The following is a 16788-nucleotide window of genomic DNA, read 5'->3' as shown; positions in this document are numbered from 1 at the left end:
TTTGTTTTTGCCTTTCTCCGATATTGACGGATATGCCATGTAGTTTCGGCAATCTTGGTTTTTTTCCCTCTTATCAAGAGCTCTATATACTTTATTCCAATGTGATAGCACACTAACCAAGAGCAGCAAGATGGTCCAGTGGATTGTGGGCAGGTTAGCAATCTACTGGCCATTGAGGGTCTGCTGTGCCTCTCCGAGGGGGAGGGACTGCCAGGAGAGGAGGAAACCTGAACAGTGGGTCGATGTGGGCTGAACTGGTGCAACTCCCATCAGTTGGGTTTAGAGTAAAGCCGGAGTGTCTAGCCCTTCCGTGGCATTCTCGCCCAGTCAGAAGGAGATGTATTCGGGTCCCACTCCAGAGACTGGAGCACAAAAATCTACACTTGACATTCCAGTGCAGTGCTGAGGGAGTGCTGCACTGTCTGACGTCCCGTTTCTCCCCTCGGGTGGATGTAAAAGATCCCATGGCACCATTTCAAAGAGCCAACATCACGAAAACAGATGATCTGGTCATTATCACATTGCTGTTTGTGGGACCTTGCTGTGTGCAAATTGGCTGCCGTTTCCTACATTACAACAGTGACTGCACTCCAGAAGTATTTTGTTGGCTGTAAAGCACTTCGAGGACATCCTGAGGTCATGAAAAGCTCTATATAAATGCAAGTCTTTTTCTTGGTAAGGGAAGGCTTATGGTGCTGGGACACTTGGTGGAAGAACAAAAATAGAAAACTAGGTAACTGCAGCAGTTGTGGAAGTAGAGCTTGGCCCAGGGGCTTAAACATGAGCTTCAAAACCTTGCTCTGAAGTGAAATGTTTGCCCAAGATGCAGAATTTCTGATGTACAATGTGCTTACTGTAATGCTCAGTGGACTGTGGAATGAAGTAGCTTTTAGAAGACATGGACTTGTGTCTCTGCTTTGATATGATGGCTTGCATCTGGTTTCAATCCCAATTTGCAATTCCAGCTTTAATATTTCAGTTGAAAGCAATGTGAGTATTCATAATTTACGTAGCCATTTGTCGAAACATCCAGTGCCTTGGCCGTTGTGGAGAATGGAATGTAGAATTAGAAAAGGATGGGCGGTGAACTGGGAATGATAGTAATCGTTGGAATAACACACGAGGCTTGAGGGTGTGTGGGGGTCACACATTCTGCAGCCTTTGATTAAAGATATCACAGGCTGTTTATGCTTGTTCAGGATTCTTTCGCTTTTGAAAGTTTTGGATTGAACAGATGAGCGGTAATGCACTATATCCATCCGGAGATGGGTTTTGTTTGCACCCTCTTAATGTCAGGGCAGTATTGCAGGCATTCTTTTTTCTTTTGAATTTGGTGCTTTCAAAACTGATGTAAAATACATGGATTAGATTGGCCTGAATTGTGGACACCATACCACCCAGTGTAGAGTGCTCAGATGGGGAGCAGTGATGTTTAATCTGGTCAGCAAAGCATTTGTAAATCTCATGCCTATTGGCATTTTGTGAACTCACTGGTATTTACTCCATGTTGATTAGACTGGGAGTCTCACTGTGCCTGCTTCTTGCTCCTTTGTTATGGGCAGTAAACAGAGCTCTCAACATTGGGCAGATTGAGAGTGAGTTTTCTCAGCCATGTATTGTATACCCGAGAGGTCAATTGCAGGAAAAGCATAAACCTGGTTGATTGCAGTTATTGCTCGGAACCAGCCAGTAACAACATACATAACGGCAGTGTGGGCCATTAATGTTGGATTGCGGGCCCATTATACAATGAACTCCATTCAGAACAAAACCTGTATCTATAAAAGACTCTTCACTCTGCTTGATGGAGCTTGTTGAAACAATTTTTTGGAAGTGAATGGAGGGGTTTAAATCCCATAGTGCAGATCAAAGTAAATGTCCCTTTATTGGACACTGCAGTGGCAAAATAGTATTAATATTCTCTCCTCCCTTTTCCACATTCTCCACAATAACATGACCACAATGCTACCTTAACCCATTGGCTGTTGTGTATTGTGTACAGGCTTCCCAATCCACCAGTCCCCCGCCCTTAGTCCCTGAAGATGCCATCTCGCCCTTCTGGAGGTGCCGAAGCCAAGTGACCATTCATGTATGAGCCTGAATGGTAAGTGTTGGCAATTGCTTAGATAGTAACAGGGGCATCACAGCCTGATCCTGTCCTCACCCACTGTCCGTACAGGCATATATCCCACAGGGCTCACTGGATAGGGATCAGGAGAGGCAACTCTGGCTCATTTTTATTTCATTGTCACCTCAGCCCAGGGAGCAAACTTGGGCAATCTCAGTCTGTGTAGCTCAGCTGATTTTAACCCACTGACGTATCAGCAAAGCGGATAGAACTGCTGGTAACTGGTTAACATGATGAGCCTACCACATTGAAATGCAATGCATTGTCTAGCCAGTTATGTGAAGTAGAAAAAGTAAACAAGACTTATTGCTCGGAAATATCACTTCCATTGCATCAGCTTGGTTCAATTGCAGATACTCACCACTCCAACCTCCAGTATTTATTATTAGTGTTCTTTGCCTTGAGAAAGTGGCTGGGCGTGGGCTTCTTCAGCAAGTGTTTGTAAAACTGAATGGCTTGTGAGGAGGGCATTAAGTGTCAACCCCATAGTATGGACCAGAGCTACGAGTAGGCCAACCCAAGTAGAAAATGGCAGGTTCCAATGGGGTTCTGATGACAAAATGCCAATCATGGTGCTAGATTTGGAATTGGAACCCACAGCCTCCAGGTTGCTAGTCCAGTACCGTAACCACTATACCACCATACCTATTGTAGGTTCAAGCCCCACTTACAGACTTGAGCACATAACTTGCCGATAAGCCGGCACAGGCACGATAGGCCGAATGGCCTCCTTCTGTGCTGTATCATTCCATGATTCCATAATCTTGGCTGACACTTCATTGCCATGTTGCATTTTCAGAGATGCCACCTTTCAGGTGGGACTTTAAAATGCGGATCCGTCTGTCTGCTCAGGTCGATGCAAAAGAGCCCATGGCACTATTCAAAGGGCAAGGGAGTTTTCCCGGTGCCTGGTCAATATTTGTCCCTAAAATAACACCAACAGAAACTGGTTATCTGGTCATTCTTTCATTTGCTGCTTATGAGATCTTGCTGTGCAGAAATTGGCTACCATTTTTCCCTACATAGCATTAACTACACTTGAAAAGTAATTCACCGACTGTAAAATACTTTGGGATGTCGTGAGGATGTGATAAGGCACCGTATAAATGCAAGTTCTTTTTTCTTTCTATATCTCCCATTGGATTTATGTTTTAATAAATCATAGCTGTTTCAACTCCCATGCTGTCATGTTCTATTCTATCTCGCCATTTGCTTTAACTATTACTGCAGTGGGGACCTTGAGGTGACGATTGATTTCCTGACCGAGGTGGACAAGCTGGTGCAGCTGATCGAGTGCCCAATCTTCACGTGTAAGTAAACGCTCTCGCGCTCGGCGCTTCCCAAGGGCTTGTTAGAGTTCTAGATGTGCAGGTAATGTGTCGGGAAATGAGGCAGATGTAGAGTGCTGGCTGGCAGCTGCGTGAGACTGGGAATATACCAAATTTGGAAGCAATTTAAAAGCTCTGTGACTCTATGAAGCATGCAAAAGGTTCAAAGTGAAGCATAAGAACATAAGAAATAGGAGCAGGAGTAAGCCATCTGGCCCCTCGAGCCTGCTCTGCCATTTAGTACGATCATGGCTGATCTGATCTTGGCCTAAACTCCACTTCCCGATAACCCTTGACTCCCTTATCGTCTGTCTATCTCCACCTTAAATATATTCAATGACGCAGCCTCCACAGCTCTCTAGGGTAGAGAATTCCAAAGATTCACGGCCCTCTGATAGAAGAAATTTCTCCTCATCTCCGTTTTAAATAGGTGGCCCCTTAATCTGAAATTATGCCCCCTAGTTCTAGATTCCCCCACGAGGCTCTGGCTCGCAATCCTCAGCTGTGAGAACCGTATACCATGAGGAGCCAGTGCCTTCAGGAGAAGAGCAAACTGACAGTGATTTTTTTTTTAAATCCTGTCTCTTCAATTACAATTCATGTCAAACAGAAATCTGCCTCTCTTCACCCACTAAATAAAAATGCCCACTAAAACCTCCTTCAAGCTGAGAATAGGGCCCTCTGGGTGGGTTAGAAGCTGCCCTGTTTGCCCTGGTGATTAGCTCCACTAGGACGAGGTGCTTGAATTATTAATTTGAGCAAGATGATGTCTGCAGGCGCTGCGTACAAACCTGTGTGTGTGTGTGTGTGTGTGTGTGTGTGTGTATGTCTCTCTCTCTCGCGCATGGGCGAAACATACTTAGATTTGGAATTAAACATTATTTTTGCTTTTCTAGAGAAGGGAATGGGTGAGGGGGGAGAAGGAATGTGACCGATCCACGGAGACCTGTCCCAACACAAGGTCACTGCCTCAGCCCTAAGCCCTGAATTCCCTTCCTAAACCTCTCCACCTTTTAAGTCGTAAGAACATCAGAACTAGGAGCAGGAGTAGGCATAGCCCCTCGAGCCTCCTCCGCCATTCAATAAGATCATGACTGATCATCGACCTCAACTCCGCTTCCCCGCCCGATCTCCATATCCCTTGATTCCCCTAGACTCCAAAAATCGATCTATCTCGGCGTCCACAGCCCTCTGGGGCAGAGAATTCCAAAGATTCACAATCCTCTGAGTGAAGAAATTCCTCCTTATCTCTGTCTTAAATGGCCTACCCCTAATCCTGAGACTGTGCCCCCTAGTTCTAGACACTCCATCCAGGGGAAACAACCTCAGCATTTACCCTGCCAATCCCCTACAGAATCGTGTATGTTTCAATGAGATCACCTCTCATTATTCTAAACTCCAGAGAGTACAGGCCCATTCTACACAATCTCTCATCATAAGACAGCCCTCTCATCCCAGGAATCAATCTAGTGAGCCTTCGTTGCACCGCCTTAAGGCAAGTATATCCTTCTTTAGCTTAATTTTGGAAGATCAAAGCCAATGCATCCACTATCTCTGCAACCACCTCTTTTAGTACGCTAGGATGTAGGCCGTCAGATCCAGGGAATTTGTTGTTTTTTAGTGCCATTAGTTTCTCCTAGTACTTTTTCTCTAATTATGTTAATTACATTAAGTTCCTAACACTCATTAGACCCTTGGTTCCCTACCATTTTTAGTATGCTTTTTGCGAATTCTACTGTGAAGACGGATACAAAATATTTGTTTCACGTTTCTGCCATTTCCTTATTCCCCATAATAATTTCTCCTGTCGCAGCCTCTAGGGGACCAACGTTTACTTTTTACATACTTGTAGAAGCTCTTACAATCTGTTTTTATATTTCTTGCAAATTTTCTCTCATTCTATTTTATCCCTTTTTAAAAAATTTTTGGTCATCCTTTGCTGGTTTCTGAAACACTCCCAATCCTTAGGCTTGCTGCTATTCTTCGCAACATTATAAGCTTCTTGGTTGCATCTAATGCTATCCTTAACTACCTTAGTTAGCTACGGCTGGATCACTTTTCCCGTGGAGTTTTTGTTTCCCAATGGAATGTATTTTTTTGAGAATTATGAAATATTTCTTTAAATGCTAGCCACTGCTTAATTACCGCCAAACCTTTTAATCTATTTTTCCAATCTACCTTGACCAACTCGCCCCTCATACCTGTGTAATTGGCTTTATTTAAGTTTAAGACTTTAGTTTCGGACTTAGGCAAGTCACTCTCAAACTTAATGTGAAATTCTATCATATTATGATCACTCTGCCCCAGAGGATCCTTTACTATGAGTTCGCTAATTAACCCTGTTTCATTACATAATACACGATCTAAAGTAGCCTGTTCCCTGGTTGTTTCCAATGCCATATTGTTCCAGGAAATTGTCGCAAATGCATTCCATTAACTCGTCCAAGAGACTACCTTTGCCAATTCAATTTGTCCAGTCGAAATAAGGATTAAAGTTCCCCATGATTATTGCATTACCTTTGCTACAAGATTCTACTATTTCTTAATATAATATTCTGTCCAACAGTATAGCTACTGTTAGGGGGCATATATATAACTCCTACCAATGTTTTCTGTCCCTTGTTATTCCTCATCTCCACCCATACTGATTTTACTGCCTGATCTTCCGATCCAAGATCCTTTCTCTCTACTGTCCTTATGTCATCCTTTATTATCAGGGCTACCCCCACCCCATCGTTTTACATTCTGCCTGTCTTTTCGAAATGTCAAGTACCATGGGACATTTAGTTCCCAACCTTGGTCACCTTGCAACCACGTCTCTCAAATGGCTATTAGATCAAACACATTTATCTTTATTTGTGCCACTAGTTCCTCTATCTTGTTACGAATGCTTCATGCATTCAGATAAAGAGCCTTTAATGTAATTTTTTTTACCATTATTCCCTGCTTTGGCCGTATTCTCTGCTGCACTGCTACCGTTAAACTCTCTGTCCCTTCCTGTCACACTCTGCTTCTTTTTACCTAAATTGCTACACTACTCGATTGCCTTTCTCTTTAGATTTCTAAATTTCCCCTTACCTGACCCCTCCCCATTTTTTAGTTTAAGGCCCTATCTATAGCCCTAGTTATTCGATTAGCCAGGATGCTGGTCCCAGCCCGGTTTAAGTGGAGCCCGTCCCGACGGACCAGCTCCCTCTTTACCCAGTGCCAGTGCCCCATGAATTGAAACCCCTTCCTCCCACAACACACTTTGAGCTACACGTTTAACTCTCTGATCTGCTTGATCCTATGCCAATTTGCGTGTGGCTCGGGTAGTAATGCAGAGATTATTACCCGTTAGTTTCTGCTTATTAATTTAGACCCCAGTTCCTCAAACTCCCTCAGCAGGACATAATTCTTAGTTCTACCGATGTCGTTGGTTCCTACATGGACCACAACAATTGGATCCTCCCACTTCCACACCACGTTATAGAGCCACGAGGAGATATACTTAACCCTGGCACTGGGCAGGCAACACAGCCTTCGGGATTCTCTTTTGCAGCTGCAGAGAACAGTATCTAACCCCTGACTATACTGTCCCCTACCACTACCACATTCCTTCCTTCTCTTCCCCCACTTGGATGGCCCCCTCCCTGTACCACGGTGTCGTGGTAAGTTTGCCCATCCTCCCTGCAATCCTTTTCCTCAACCATATAACCAGGGTCAAGGGCTGAGGCTCCTCCATCACTATAGCCTGGGTCCTCACACCTTCCTGACTCGCAGTCACACCCTCCTGACCATTGACGGATTCTAAAGTACTGCTTAATCTAAAGGGTGTGACCGCCTCCTGGAACAAACTGTCCAGGTAACTCACCCCTCCCTGATGCATCGCAATGTCTGCAGCCCAGACTCCAGCTCAACAACTCTGAGCCGAAGTTCCTCGAGTCGCAGGCACCTACTGCAGATGTGGTTGCTCGGGATCGTGATGCTCTGCACAAACTCCCACATGCTGCAGTTCCGACACACCACCTGCCATCTCCAACCTTGTTTTATTTAGTAATTAATTACTTAAAGCTTTTATTCAATCAATATTTTAGTTTTATTGTTTGCTATTTTATCTAGTTTGTTATTAATTTAATAAGTACTAGCATGTTACAGTTTCTCAGCTCTTAATTTAACCCCTTTCCCTAACTTGGAGGGCAAAAAAAAAGCTCTAATACTCACTGACCAACCAACCAATCGGCTACCTGCTCTCCTGTGACATTACTGTTTGGGTTTTTTTGTTTGTTTTTGAATGGGAGCCCCCCCCCCCCCCCCCCCCACTCCCAGTCCCCCAATTCCTCCTAACCCCCCCCCCCGCCCCCGCTCCCAGTCTGTTCCACCCCCCAAGTCCCGGGCCCCCTGCTCCCGCTGCTTTAATTCAGGCCCACTCTCTATCCTCTCCCCACTCCTGCTGCTTAAGTCGCTCCTTAAAACCTAGCTCTTTGACCAAGCCTTTGGTTACCTGTCCTCCTATCCCTTTATGTGGTGCGGTGTCAGATTTTGTCCGGTAGCGCTCCTGTGAAGCGCCTTACGACGTTTCTACCACGTTGAAGGTGCTGTATAAATACTAGTTGTGGTTGTTTATTTATCTCCTTGTTCTCCATCCCAGATCTGCGGTTGCAACTGCTTGACGTTGAGAACAACCCCTACCTGATCAAGGCCCTGTACGGACTCCTCATGCTGTTGCCCCAGAGCAAAGCGTTTCAGCTCCTGTCACAGCGGCTGCAGTGCGTACCCAACCCGGAGCTAATGCGGACCACGTGAGTAACGATTGCCGTCTTCAGTGACTTATGACACATTGCTGATCTGGACAACTGGAATTGGTGGGGCAGGTTGTGAAGTGTGGCACCAATAATTGTGGTAGAAACATAGAAACATAGAAATTAGGTGCAGGAGTAGGCCATTTGGCCCTTCATTCAACCTCAGTACCCCTTTCCTGCTTTCTCTCCATACCCCTTGATCCCTTTGGCCGTAACGGCCATATCTAACTCCCTTTTGAATATATCTAACAACTTTCTGCGGTAGAGAATTCCACAGGTTAACCATTCTCTGAGTGAAGAAGTTTCTCCTCATCTCGGTCCTAAATGGCTTACCTCTTATCCTTAGACTGTGACCCCTGGTTCTGGAACTCCCCAGCAACGGGAACATTCTTCCTGCCTCTAACCTGTCCAATCCCGTCAGAATTTTATATGTTTCTATGAGATTCCCTCTCATACTTCTAAACTCCAGTGGATACAAGCCCAGTTGATCTAGTCTCTTCTCATATGTCAGTCCTGCCATCCCGGGAATCAATCTGGTGAACCTTTGCTGTACTCCCTCAAAAGCAAGAATGTCCTTCCTCAGATTAGGAGACCAAAACTGAACACACTATTCCAGGTGTGGCCTGTACAACTGCAGTAAGACCTCTCTGCTCCTATACTCAAAACCTCTAGCTATGAAGGCCAACATGCCATTTGCCGCCTTCACCGCCTGCTGTACCTGCATGCCAAACTTCAATGACTGGTGTACCATGACACCCAATTCTCGTTGCACCTCCTTTTCCTAATCTGTCACCATTCAGATAATAATCTGTCTTCCTGTTTTTGCTACCAAAGTGGATAACCTCCCATTTATCCACATTATACTTCATCTGCCATGCATTTGCCCACTAACCTGTCCAAGTCACCCTGCAGCCTCTTAGCATCCTCCTCACAGCTCACACTGCCACCCAGCTTAGTGTCATCTGCAAACTTGGAGATATTACATTCAATTCCTTCATCTAAATCATTGATGTATATTGTGGTATCACCCTTCCTCGTGGGAGATCATTACCCTCGTGACATGGGGACAACTGGATGACTCTGAGAATATATTCATGGTGAAATGTATTTGCTTCATGGGTTCTTTGCTTAAGAATTCATAGCAACACATTGCTATTAGAACTAGTTGGTTTATTAGCAAAGGTTTAACAATAACACTACACATTACCAGTTTATCCACCGGCTCACAACCACCTGCCTCGTCGTGGATCCCCAAACCCAACTGGCTGGGATTTTATTGAGTCTTGTGAACATCACGTGACTGGCTAAGCCACTCCCAACTCAACAGCTCTACAAACCTGTGAGCATATTCACAGGTGCACACATTACACATGGGAGATGGATAGTCTATTTCCCCCTCACCATCCATGTTTAATGCACTCTCCTTTTCCCTCCCCAGGTTATCCTCACATCACGTTCCACTTCTCCGGCCTGAGATGCCAGGCAGGAGTTTTAGGCCTCTCCTAATGCTGTTCATGAGTTGGGTACCCCGAGGTGCAAGAAACATTGGGTGACTTTTCATTTAAACTTCTCCCCACTCCCGTTTTCCCTTCTGTGGAGAAGCACTTGCCCCTTCTGCTCTGCACCCTTCTCTGCCACCATCAGGACCTGTAGTGGAAGCCTTTGGCCTACTGCCGGGGCATTGCACCACGTGGCCGATCTCTGAACTCTCTGGTTCCTTCCTCCCAAAGATCGATGCCCTTTCACTTGCACATTACAGTCAATCCCACTTGAGTGAAGGGGACAGGGGACAGCACTAAATCCCAAGCTGCATTGATAACTCCTTTTAAATCAAGAAACCAGTTTGATTTAAAAAGTACCAAAGCCCTGTTATTGACAGGCTGGACAGAGGATCACGTAACTAGATTTATGTATCATTGGGTTGATTGAGTGTTACTGTAACTCAGCAAGGATTAGCATTGATCAGAGGCCTGTGCAAGTGGGCTCGACTGTACTATTTCTTAGTTACAAATGTAATCACATGCCTGCAATGGAAGGTTTGAGTCACAACTGTGGGGGCTTTTCTGTTCCACCTTTCGATCTCGAAGTTGCACCTTCACGCATGCTTTATGTAGTGTACTGGGGAAAGGAATTTGTACATGATACACCAGAAGCTATCATGACTCAACCAGCTACAAAGGAAAAGATTGTGGCTGTAAGTACAAACTTGGTCACGTTTTTGCAGTGGAGCTCGACTTCATCCATAATCTCTCCACCTCGGCCCCTGGTGTCCTTCCTGTCTCAGTGCTGGGCTGGGAGTTCACGGGCCACATTGAAGCAATAGAGCACCTTCACCAAAGTCGGGGTGGGGATTGGCAGAAAGGAAGTATTTGGTGAACGAACTTCTCCCTCTGTTGGTAGAGCAAGGTTGCCTTGCAATTTCTGGCCATTGCACCCTCAGTATTGGTGATTACATCGAGTATTCCAGTGCGAGAGCTGAATTTGTTTTTTAATTCACTATGTATTTGTCGTAAATATTAATTCAGATGTGATTTAAAAAGAGGAAGCTTCTCTTAGTAGAAAGCTTTGTGATTAACTGTCCCCATGTCAAAGGAAATAGTATTCCATTGGAAAAATTCCCTGTCTCAGTATAAAAGAACAAAGACTTGCATTTATATAGCACCTTTCATGACCTCAGAACGACCCAAGGCACTCTACAGCCAATGATATACTTCTGAAGTGTAGTCACTTGTAATGTAGGAATCGTGGCAGCCAGTTTGTGCACAGCAAGCTCCCTCAAACAGCAATGTGATGTTGGGTGAGAAATAAATATTGGCCAGAACTCCCCTGTTCTTCTTTGAATAGTACCGTGAGATCGTTTTATGTCCACCTGAGAGCCAGACCGGACTTTAGGTTAACGTCTCATCTGAAAGGCACCACCTCCAACAATGCAGCGCTCCCTCAGTACTGCCCCTCTGACAGTGCGGCGCTTCCTCAGTGCTGCCCCTCCGACAGTGCGGCGCTCCGACAGTGCGGCGCTCCCTCAGTACTGCCCCTCCGACAGTGCGGCGCTCCCTCAGTACTGCCCCTCCGACAGTGCGGCGCTCCCTCAGTGCTGCCCCTCCGACAGTGCGGCGCTCCCTCAGTGCTGCCCCTCCGGCAGTGCGGCGCTCTCTCAGTGCGGCCCCTCCGGCAGTGCGGCGCTCCCTCAGTACTGCACTGAGGTACATGGAGAAAGCCAGAATGAATAAAAGTTTCCCCTTCCCCGCCCCTCCATGTCCCCCTGCCCCTCTGTTTATCCTCACCTTCATTTCCCCTCCCTGCCCCTCCAATTTGTAACATCCCAGCTGCTGCACCGACTGGGGTCAGTTACTTGCAACACAGACTGGTGTGGCTTCGCACTGCCTTGGAGGTGATGTCTGTACCCGCTAAGCCAAGACAAAGTATAATAATTAAAGAATGTTTAATGGCAAAAAAAAATTTGGCACCAACCGTTAAATAATAGATTTGCATCTTGGTTTGGTTAGTATTCTGCATCTTATCTAAATGCTTTCATTAGAAGGAAACACAAGTTCCAATGTGTTTGATGTCACTGATACTGCAGTGAGCTATCAACCATGAGGCGATGGATTTCTGCCCACATCCTGAACTCAGCCTTGTCTCCGAGGGAAGGATGCCAAGAGGTGGCTGGGCCTTCTACAAAGGGAGATTCAAACAACATCTGCCAACGCTTGAAATCTGACATTTAAAAAAAAAATGCTGGAAGTGCCACCTCCATTGGCACCTTTCAGGTTGAGAGTGTCATCTCCAACAAGCGAGAGTCTAACCACCTCCCTTCGACATTCAACGACATTACCATCGCCAGTTCCCCCACCATCAACATCCTGGGGATCACCATTGACCAGAAACCTAACTGGACCATCCACAAATACTGTGACTACAAGAGGCTAGGTATTCTGCAGCGAGTGTCTCATCTCCTGACTCCCCAAAGCCTTTCCGCCATCTACAAGGCCCAAGTCAGGAGTGTGATGGAATACTCTGCACTTGCTTGGATGAATGCAGCTCCAACAACACTCAAAGCTCGACACCATCCAGGGCAAAGCAGCCCGCTTGAATGACACCCCATCCACCACCTTCAACATTCACTCCCTCCACCACCGGCGCACCGTGGCTGCAGTTTGTGCCATCTCCAAGATGCACTGCAGCAACTTGCCACGGCTTCTTCAGCAGCACCTCCCAGAAGGGCAAAAGCAGCAGGCGCATTGGAACACCACCACCTGCAGGTTCCCCTCCCAGTCACACACCATCCTAAGGTGTCACCCACCTTCATCGTCGCTGGGTCAAAATCCTGGAACTCCCTCCCTAACAGCACTGTGGGAGCACCTTTAGCACACACACTGCAGTGGCTCACCACCATCTTAAGGGCAACTAAGGATGGGCAGTAAATGCTGGCCTTGCCAGCAACGCCCACATGAATTAATTAATTTTTAAAAAGACCCTTCAACAGAACTGCAAATGAGTAGAGGATGCGTTGCCCCAGGCAGCTCTAGTGAGCCACCCAGCAGCCAGTAGTACAGTGGGGCAACAGGGGCATCTTCACCAACCAATGGAGCAGGGAGGACAAAAACTGAGCCATGGAGCACTGAACCCGGAGTGGCTGTTCAACGCCAGAAGCCAGATTCTTCTACAGATCATTCTCTCAGCAAGGTGGGCTAATGATTGGACGTTACTATTTGGAGCCTATCACCACAGTGGGCTGTCCTCTCAGTGCAAGGGGGTAATAAGCTGTGCATCAATGTGTAGGACCCTTTCAGCATATCATCATCATAGGCAGCCCCTTGAATTCGAGGAAGTCTTGCTTCCACTCAAAGTGCGTTCTCAGGTGACTGAACAGTCCAATACAGGAATTACAGTCCCTGTCACAGGTGGGACAGACAGTCGTTGGAGGAAAGGGTGGGTGGGACTGGTTTGCCGCACGCTCTTTCTGCTGCCTGCGCTTGGTTTCTGCATGCTCTCGGCGACGAGACTCAAGGTACTCAGCGCCCTCCCGGATGCTCTTCCTCCACTTAGGGCGGTCTTTGGCCAGGGATTCCCAGGTGTCAGTGGGGATGTTGCATTTTATCAAGGAGGCTTTGAGAGTGTCCTTGAAACGTTTCCTCTGCCCACCTGGCTGGCTCAGACATGGACCATGTACAATAGATACTTCAAATCGCTGGAGAAATACCACTAACGATGTCTCCGCAAGATCCTGCAAATCCCTTGGGAGGATAGATGCACCAACGTTAGCGTCCTCGATCAGGCTAACATCCCCAGCATCGAAGCACTGACCACATTGTTCGCATGCCCGACACAAGACTCCAAAGCAAGCGCTCTCGGCCTAATGGGCTAAGGCGCTGCCTGTTAATGATAGGACCCTCTCAGCATGGTAGACTTTTCTCTCAGTACAATGTGCTGATAAGCTGTACATCAATGGTAGGACAATCTCAGCATAATGGCCCAGCGATCTGCCTGTTAATGGTAGGACTCTCTCAGCATGGTGGGCTAACAAGCTGCCCATTAGCGATAGGACCCTCTCCGCAAAGTGGCCTTCCGTGTCACTCCTGGGCCTTCCTCGGTACTATGTGAAAGGCGTGATCTGCAACTGGGCATGTGATTACCAAGGTCAGGACCACAAGGAAAGTGGTCCTTGAAGGTGTCGGTCCTCAAAACCCCCGCCGTCACTGTGCTAAACTCCCATTTGTATATGGAGCTGGAATGAATATTGGGTTGCCTGCTGTCGGTATGTTTTGTGCCCTTTGCTTTTTTAAAGAAGTGTATTCTACACACATGTAACCCCCCCCCCCCACCTCCCTCCTCATGCGCACCACCATACGCGCGCGCGCGCACGCACACCTACCTCAACACTGACAGCATAATGTACTTGAAGAGAAAAGGTCCCATGTGAATTTTTCCCCCCACGGGGAAGGCAATATTCTATTTGTATGTAACGATGTAACTTTCTAAGAATAAGGAAGATCATGGTTAAGGGCGGTTATCTGTATTTCACCAGAGGAAACAAAAACTGCCCCACGCAGTGAGCTTTAATTAGAGTTTTTACATGTATCGATCTAGCAGCGATTTATGTAGTTAATTTGTTCCATTCAATCCCGAGGCTTATGATGACCGAGGTAGTAATTAAACAGCTTGATCCTGTTTCCAATTTAAAAACACATTCATGAACTTAGCGCTCCCCTGGGAACATATCTACTTTCCATTCGAGATTGGACAGTGCTGATCAGGCTCTGTTCTGTTTCGGACTCTGGTTAAGCAATCGGGACTAAATTTGGCATCGTTGGGGGTGGGAAAGAAAAAGAACAGTCACCGAGAGAGATCTGGCATAGGCGATGGAAAATGTCAGTCCTGTCCCAGTAACTAGAGTAAAGTGATTATGCTTTCTGGCAAAGCTTCCTCACTTCAAATTCTTCACTCTATTTAGTTTTAGTGTATGTGGTGAATATAATTCACTGTACTTCATCGCTGCACAGAGGAAGGCAGCCAAACTACACAGGGGATGTTCACAGTTTGCATCCACTTTGCAGCCTGGCTTTTTGCATTGCTCAACCTTTCCGTTACATTCCCTCCTCGTAGTGAAAGCGTGGGCCGCTCTCTGTCCAGCTAAACGGCCCTGTTAGTTTAACAAAATGAGCCCTTCATCACTCGCTTCATGCCCCAGTGAGAGAGTTTTACTGTCTCACGTTGTGAAGCTAAAATTGGTGGCTGGAATTGAGCCCGAGGAAATCTTAGAAAAGACCAATTGGGTCTGTTTCATCTACACGTCGACCGTCTGTAATACCATGGAGGCTACTTAACACATTTAATCCTCTGCTGAAAGGGTCTAATATTTTCCCTTTTTAACACTCGCACTCTTTCTCCCCCCAGCTCCCTTCTTCCAACCCCCAGACAATGGTCAGTGGAATCTTGGAAAAGACCAAGACTAGTGCAAGACTAGCTTTAAGTTCGACATTATTCACAGCCTCAATCAGCTGCCAACTTTGGCATGACAGTTCCCTGGTGCCAGCTGTTCCAGGGTCTCCATGTTCCTCTCTGTACTCCATCTGTATTTTGTAACCCTTGTTCATCGCAAATCAGTTGCTCTGTTTATAATTAAGCTGCTAAGTCGGGGTAGCTGGATTCTATTCCACAAGAGAGGGGGTAGCTTGAACATAAGAACATAAGAAATAGGAACAGGAGTAGGCCATATGGCCCCTGGAGCCTGCTGCGCCATTCAATAAGATCATGGCTGATCCGATCATGGACTCAGCTCCACCTCCCCGCCGGCTCCCCATAACCCTTTATCTCCTTATCGTTTAAGAAACTGTCTATTTCTGTCTTAAATTTATTCAATGTCCCAGCTTCCACAGCTCTCTGAGGCAGCGAATTTCACAGATTTACAACCCTCTGAGAGAAGAAATTCCTCCTCATCTCAGTTTTAAATGGGCGGCCTCTTATTCTAAGATCATGCCCTCTAGTTCCAGTCTCCCCTATCAGTGGAAACATCCTCTCTGCATCCACCTTATCAAGCCCCCTCATAATCTTATACGTTTCGATAAGATCACCTCTCATTCTTTCGAATGCCAATGAGTAGAGGCCCAACCTACTCAACCTTTCCTCATAAGTCAACCCCCTCATCCCCGGAATCAACCTAGTGAACCTTCTCTGAACTGCCTCCAAAGCAAGTCTATCCTTTCATAAATATGGAAACCAAAACTGCATGCAGTATTCCAGGTGTGGCCTCACCAATACATTATATAGTTGTAGCAAGACTTCCCTGCTTTTAAACTCTCCTTTGCAATAAAGGCCAAGATTCCATTGGCCTTCCTGATCATTTGCTGTACCTGTATACTAACCTTTTGTGTTTCATGCACAAGTACCCCTAGGTGTACTGCGGCACTTTGCAATCTTTCTCCATTTAAATAACTTGCTCTTTGATTTTTTTCTGCCAAAGTGCATGACCTCACACTTTCCAACATTATACTCCATCTGCCAAATTTTTGCCCACTCATTTAGCCTGTCCATGTCCTTTTGCAGATTTTTTGTGTCCTTCTCACACATTGCTTTTGCTCCCATCTTTGTATTGTCAGCAAACTTGGCCACGTTACACTCGGTCCCTTCTTCCAAGTCGTTAATATAATAGTCGGGGTCCCAGCACTGATCCCTGCGGCACCCCACTAGTTACTGGTTTCCAACCAGAGAATGAACCATTTATCCCAACTCTCTGCTTTCTGTTAGTTAGCCAACCCTCTACCCATGCTAATATATTACCCCCAACCCCGTGAACTTTTATCTTGTGCAGTAACCTTTTATGTGGCACCTTGTCAAATGCCTTCTGGAAGTCCAAATACACCACATCCATTGGTTCCCCTTTATCCAAGAAAGAGGCACAGTGGTGTGGGGCTCCTGGTCCGTGCTCGCTGTTCCTGATCTTGGCGCTGTGGTGGTGAGGCACCAAATGGATGGTCGGAAAGGAAAGCGTGCGTCACTCCAACTTAAGAGCTGTCCACAAAGCACGAATGAAGGAGTTCTGAGAGCAACA

General features: G+C 46.3%; 1 protein-coding gene across 2 annotated transcripts in view; it reads left to right on the top strand.

Moving 5' to 3' along the window:
• vac14 (vac14 homolog (S. cerevisiae)) overlaps window positions 1–16788 on the top strand; it is a 406574-nt gene that overhangs the window by 333387 nt on the left and 56399 nt on the right. For both annotated transcript variants that reach the window (XM_070897766.1, XM_070897765.1), the window contains exons 18-19: window positions 3359–3438; window positions 8087–8237. In XM_070897766.1, coding sequence (XP_070753867.1) covers window positions 3359–3438; window positions 8087–8237 — 231 coding nt within the window. The remainder of the gene's footprint in view (window positions 1–3358; window positions 3439–8086; window positions 8238–16788) is intronic.

The sequence above is a fragment of the Pristiophorus japonicus genome, chromosome 13, assembly GCF_044704955.1.
Source record: "Pristiophorus japonicus isolate sPriJap1 chromosome 13, sPriJap1.hap1, whole genome shotgun sequence".
NCBI lineage: Eukaryota > Metazoa > Chordata > Chondrichthyes > Pristiophoridae > Pristiophorus > Pristiophorus japonicus.
Note: the sequence above shows the minus strand (reverse complement) of the source record. Positions and strands in the feature narration are given on the sequence as shown.